General features: G+C 35.6%; 1 protein-coding gene across 1 annotated transcript in view; it reads left to right on the forward strand.

The window, feature by feature from the left end:
• ALCAM (activated leukocyte cell adhesion molecule) overlaps window positions 1–6,634 on the forward strand; it is a gene marked incomplete in the record, with an annotated part of 53,792 nt that overhangs the window by 18,932 nt on the left and 28,226 nt on the right. Inside the window, 1 exon segment of the mRNA XM_072415133.1 lies at window positions 5,779–5,879. Within this exon segment, the coding sequence (XP_072271234.1) occupies window positions 5,779–5,879 (101 nt within the window).

The following is a 6,634-nucleotide window of genomic DNA, read 5'->3' on the forward strand; positions in this document are numbered from 1 at the left end:
GTCTGATATTTATTATTTATTTTTAATCATTATTAATATTATTACTAAACAGGATTTATGAAACGCCAACATATTATGCAGCGCTCTACATTAAATAGGGGTTGCAAATGAGAGACCAACAGACCAGGAAGAGAGACTTCCGACCATGATGCAATGCTGGGGCCCATCAGTCATTTGTCTGGTCCAAGCACTGAATCATTGGGGGGGGTTAAGGATTTTAAATGTTTTTAGTGGAATAATACAACTGTATACATTTATGTAAGGGAAAGTTGGTAAGTTTTAGGATATATTCAATCTCTTTTAGGTTTGGGTATAATTGGTATTAATGACAAGAGAATTCGGTACATTACCAGTGAGAATAAAATTCTAGCATGCATTTATGTAAAGCCTGATAACACAAAGAACTGTGAGCTCCATGTTCATTTTCCTTCTGAATGTCTTTTACAGATTGAATTTAAATTAGTGGTGGCTAAGAAGTGTTGCAAAATGCATTTATTTTAGACAAATTATCAAACATTCTAAAGACTATATTTTTTCCCTGTGGTGATATGTTTTGGGCTTGGTAAAATGTGTAACACATGGAACATGCACCTGAAATGAATGTTGTAACATCTTTTGTACTTAAAGATGTTCTACACATTCTTTCGTTTTCCTACATCAGTGTTTCCCAACCAGGGTTCCATGGAACAATAAGGTTCTTTAAACAGTGACCAGGTTAGATAATTGATGCTAATGATGTTTTTGACTATCTTTAAGGGTGGGGACATTCCCACTGGGCAGCGATGTAAGAGGCATTCTTCATACTGACAACCACACTAATGTTCAGTGAGTTGTGAAAATAGTAAAAAGATTCTCCTATACAGTACATAGTTACTGCTACAAATTGGCTTTTTTACAGTCTGTCCTATTGTAAACTTCCAGCTTTGTAGCAATATAAAGCTACTAAACTTTAGATTGGTAATAATTGGAGAGTTATAGAGTGTATCAGGGTTATTCTTACCCCCTCCAACATAGACAAATACTGTCATGAAACAAAAAAAAACACTAAAACCTATTTTTGTCTATTTTTGCTCAAGTAAAGCCATGGTCACATGATGCCCCAACCCTAATCTTCTATCTTCCTCTGCCTACTTCCAGCTGTTACCTACCTACACCAGGGTTGTCCACATCAATGCCCGCTTGCCTGTCTTTGGCAAGGCCCCTTATATATTGGAAAACCAGCTTCAATGTCGTCAGCAAGAGGATCGATCACATATATAATTTCTATAGAAATTGTGACCTGCCTAGAAATGTTCAGGTTTTATTGTCATGGAACAGTGCAGTGATCATGATTACTGCGGTCTCATATTATAATGGCCCCTTTGTGTTATTTGTGAACATGGGCTTATTATAGTGACGTTTTATGCACATATGGTTTCTTTATTGTAAATGTGCTATTTTTACATAGCTGCTTAGGTGCTACTCATCATTTATGTGACACTGCCATCTCGTTCTGTTGAATCGCAGCTTTGATCATAGTGTTACAGCCACCAGATTAAACACTGCCAGGATCACAATTTCAAACCTCCACCGCCATTAGTCACTCATATAACTCAATTGTGACTCAGAAGCAAACCATCAACTGTTCTGTGTCCTAGGACATTTATGTGAAACAATGGGCGAGACATCTTAATCAAGATCAAGTGGAATGCTGAATTGAACTTTCTTTTTATCTGTGCATTTGGATTTTTATTGTTCTTTAAGGTGGTTACATGAAAGCATGTTGGCTTTTATTTCTTATTGACAATTATAATGCATTTATTCTGTGCTGCAACCAAAGAGGAATTTCCACAATACACTAGAGCAGTACCTGTTTATGCAAAGCTGTTTGCCGGTTATAAAAGGCAACCCTTCATTATTAATATTAAATACAGTCTGTGCTGACTCTGTATTCCTATTGGAAGGCATATGATAATATATAGGCAATTAAATAATAAATACTGCTAAGATTTAATGTTACACTCACATTGTTATGTAATATCATGTTTGTGGTCAATTATTTTGTATTAGAAAATATGCAACACAGACATGGAAACACCCCAAGGATTGTTGTACACCAAGACCTTCAAATTAGCCAAAATGTTAGCTGAAATATTTGTAAGGATATCTAAGGATAGTTTACCAGTCCTTAGATATAGTTACTGCATTCATTTTTTCTGTATCTATAGATGGACCCATGCTTGCGACCCATCTGGACTTTAGATCATTTTACCTGTTATTCGTCATCATTTAGCCATTGATAGGATTACCGGTAGTAGTTTGAATTAGAAAGCTAATATAATTTTTGTTTTTAGCTCATCTCACAGGAACTCGGCTTTGGCAAAATCAACTAGTATTTTCTGTGGTTGCTGAAAACTTTAGCCTAAACATGAAACTAATGCATCCAATACATATAAAAGCTGGTTAGATATAATATATTTTTGTTCCAGGGTTTAGTTCTCCTCAAGAACATAGCTGATAAAAGCTGTTCCGGCAGAATAAAGGTCATTACATTTTTAAATAAAATCTGCTGAAGTGTCTTCTGAAGACAAATTTCAAGTGTGTTGATCTGTGCACAGTGGTTCCTCCTGCTATCTTCCACAGTACTACTGTACCCTGTAATGACTTGAAAGGTCAACAGGAGGAACCACTAAGTACACCAGGGCATACATACAAGTGTGTAACTACCTGAATTGTTTACCAGGTTTTAAACATTGTTCTAAGAAACCTCTCAGTTTAGGTGTGGACAAGACTGCTAAGAGGAGAAGGCCAAGTGACGGACAACCTAACCATTGTGCTTCTTCTTTCTGTTGTCCAATCACAGGAAGCGGTGGGTCCAGGAAAGCCTGGGCTCAGAGTAGTGGGTTGAGTTATGCTGGCCCTCAGACAGAGGAAACCTGTTAGCAGAAAGTACTACGGGGAATATGCTAGAAGGAGAGTCAATACTGTAATAAGTGCTGGTTCCTATTTTTTATTCTTCATAAGCTATTTTTTTGGGCGTGAGTGCGGCTTTAATTTGCAGTTTAAGTATCTGGACTCTTCTGTATGTTGTGTGACTCAGTCCCACGTACCCCTCTTTTCTGAGTTTTTATATGGTATGTGTTTGAGTTTACACTCCCATTGTTAGCATGCAAATTATTTGTGTGTAAAGTCTTCAGCAGTTTAAAATATCAGAGATCAGCACAAGAGATGTGTATTTATATACTAAAAGGGGTTATATGAATTAAAATCCCTTTCAACTTTATATACCCATTGTTTTGCAGGGCAGTGATTTTAAAGCCTAGTTAAGTCTATTAAAATGTAAATCTACAAAGAAATGTAAAATTGTATGTAGATAAATGTATGCAGTAATGCATGTATGTATGCAGTATGCATGTATGATGTAAATGTATGCAGAAATGTAGCATGCAATATGTAGCATGCAATAGCATGCAGAAATGGAATGAATCTTTGCACTTTTTACACGTTGACTGTATCTTTAACAGACAGCCTTTCAATGTTTAATAAACGTTAATTCTTGTCATGTATTTGAGCCTTGCATATTGTGACCTTGGGTTTCACAGCAGGCTGGATCTGACACAGATGGTTATGTTGGTGTGATATTATGCTCTGTTCGGATGTAGGGAAGGTATATTAAATTGTAGTTGTAAAATATTGCTCTGTTCTGTTAAGAATTTACAACTAACGATCCCCATTCCTTTTCTTGTCTGACCGTATAGGTTCAGAATGAGAGAATCTGTCAGAGGATAATTTCAGTGCAAAGAATAATGTTCTCATACTTGTACAGTTGTGTGACATATTACTGTTTAAGTGCTGGGCATGCCACAGTACTTGCAGTAGCTTTGTAATTTATTTCAAATTGCACCTTAACACGTACAGAAAATTCACTGTAATGCACCCAAACTGTATTTTGCCATTCTATGTTAAAAAGGATGTTGTCCTGTTTTTCATGTATTGACTGACCATTCAATATATTTCGCCTGCCTTGCACAACACACTGCAATACAGGAAAAGTTGTAAACTAGCCTCCTAACTGCAAACTGTTTACAAAGAAGGCAGTGCGGTGCAATTCAGGAGCGTCTCCTCCTCCTGCAGTGAGTGCACAGATAGTATGCTGTGATTTTGAAAATATCATCCAGAAGATAACACTTTTCAGTATGAAACATTCTACAATTTAAAAAAAATCCCATTAGTAGCCATGTCACAGTGAGAGGGTGTTTTTAAAGGTCATGTCAGACCAAAGCGGCTTTTAATGATTCCAGTTGAGGTGTTCCAAACCATTAATGATATGTCTGCATTATATGGAGCTTTTACATTATCAACTAAATCCTTAATAAAAACATGCAATTACTACTGTAATGGTTTAAGATTAGTCTGGTGTCTGGTATACTTTGATTAAATGCTACTATTTTTTCAATACAGTAATTTGAATCTACTTTTACTCGTCACTAGGTAGATGGCAGAATAGTTTTCTATCACTCATCATTTGGATGAATCTCAAGTACATGCAAACACCACCTCCCACACAGCTCTGTACAAAATATTTTTCCAACTGCAGTACTTTCAGATTAAAAAGTAAATATTTAAACATCTTCTTTACCAAGCTGGTTAGGAGATGTTTGTGCAAAATACCAGCACCAATCTTTGATAGATGCTTACATAAAGAAATGACCAGGGTGATTATTGTAATCTCCTTCAATTGCTGGTTCATGCCCACTTAACATTCTAATATTTTTAAAATACTACTCATGTCTAAATTGTGAAGTGATAAACCATGCTAAACCAACATGACACACTAACTTGGAATTCACACAGCCAGATCATGTGAGCATAAATAAGACTTTTCAAGTTGAAGAAGATTCTCTAGTGCTTCTCATTTCTTTATAAAATGAAGTATTCCTAGGGAAACGTTGCTGTTCTTGTAAGTGCCATGTGTTATTCAATCAAAGGTTCTAATTCTTAAAGCAGAATTAAACCCCACGATTACTACCCTATCCTCATCCAGGGGCATTGGCATCTTCTTTGCTTCCTAAAGAGGATCTTCAGCCATCTTGATTGAACAGAAGTTCATAAATTCTCAGCACATTCAAGAAAAGCTGAAATTGCCAGGTTCACCTAGCAAACAAAACAAAATTTGACAGCTGGTTGATGATCAGGCAGGTAAAAGCAGTTATTGCAGAAGGGACCTGGCCTGTCCTTTTCTGCACTAACCACCTTCTGGAATTGCCCAATAGTAAAAGTGGGACTTTGTGTAGTAGTCTATAGCCCCCATTACAAATTAATTCCAATATCTATCTGTCCTATAAAGATTTTGCTTTTGTCCTTTGACTTTAAGAATTCTGGTCTTACTATTTTTCATCCTCAAGTATTTAGAGTAAAAAGCCTACTAATCTAACTTACGCCCTAAATGTGTTAACTGTACAAAATACTTTGCTTGTTATTTTTCTGCCTATCATAAAAATCTATTCATGGTATTATTTATATATGTATGTTACTTGTTATGGTAGCCCAGCATTTCCTATACTTAATTGTGGCTGACTAGAAGACAAAGATTGCAGAATTGAAAATCCCTTTCAACTTTCATTCAAAATCAATGGGGACAAGCATTTAGCTAAATATCTGGGATGAGAAAGAACATTCTTTGTCTTTGTATATAAAATATATTTATCAGTTCCCTTCAATTCTCCTTTTTTCTTTATACTTGAAAATGTTTGTGCTTGCTTCTACTGTGTTTGTGACCATTTTACATTTTTTTTGTAGGTTTTGGATTAAATACAGTTAGTGCAATTTATGGAGAAACAATCAATATACCTTGTGGTCAAGAGATAACACAAGACCTTCTGTTTGGAAAATGGAAATATGTAAGTATATAGTTTTATATATAAGAGGGGTCAACAGAGGGGAGATAAAGTTTTAAAACATTGTTTTTTATTTGTTTTGATGTTATTAGGCATGTAAAGGCCTACAGGAAAATCGTATTTGTTTAAGTGTTATTTAAGTGTTATTGGGCAGATCTTATGTAAAATTTTGTATGCTATACCACTGTGTTAAAATTCAAAGTTAATTTCTTTGGGCACATGGTATATACAATCAGTAATCTCCAGGACTTTACTAGATCCTTAAAACGACTTTAGTAGATGCCGTTTAACAGAAACTGTGATAAGGCTAATATGTGCCCCATACCGAGAAGTACTAGGCTTTACAGGGGTTACTATAGTATATTGAGGGAAAAAATGATGTAGAGTGGAGCATTGGAAAGATTTTTGAAGGAAAGTGTGTCCAGTGGTCTTAATAATCCCCCTCTTTTCAATTTACCAGTCCCGTAAATAAGAATTGTTACATACCTTTTTTAATTTAAAACAGCACTAATATGGAAATTCACGTCTATTGTTTCCTGAAACTAGCAGTAGTTGTAGATTTTATCTGGAGCGCCTTGAGCAGGTTCAACCTGGTCTGACAGTAAGACAAGAATCTTGTTGCTGCTGTTTATCAGTGGTGGAATGAAGTTTTCCTGGAAGAAACCATAAGAGATAGATATTGCACACATTATCATTATTATAGAAATTTGCTTGACAACATCGACTATTGCTGAAATATTCATCGACTATTGCTGAAA

Source organism: Pyxicephalus adspersus, chromosome 1 (assembly GCF_032062135.1).
Source record: "Pyxicephalus adspersus chromosome 1, UCB_Pads_2.0, whole genome shotgun sequence".
Classification (NCBI taxonomy): Eukaryota; Metazoa; Chordata; class Amphibia; order Anura; family Pyxicephalidae; genus Pyxicephalus; species Pyxicephalus adspersus.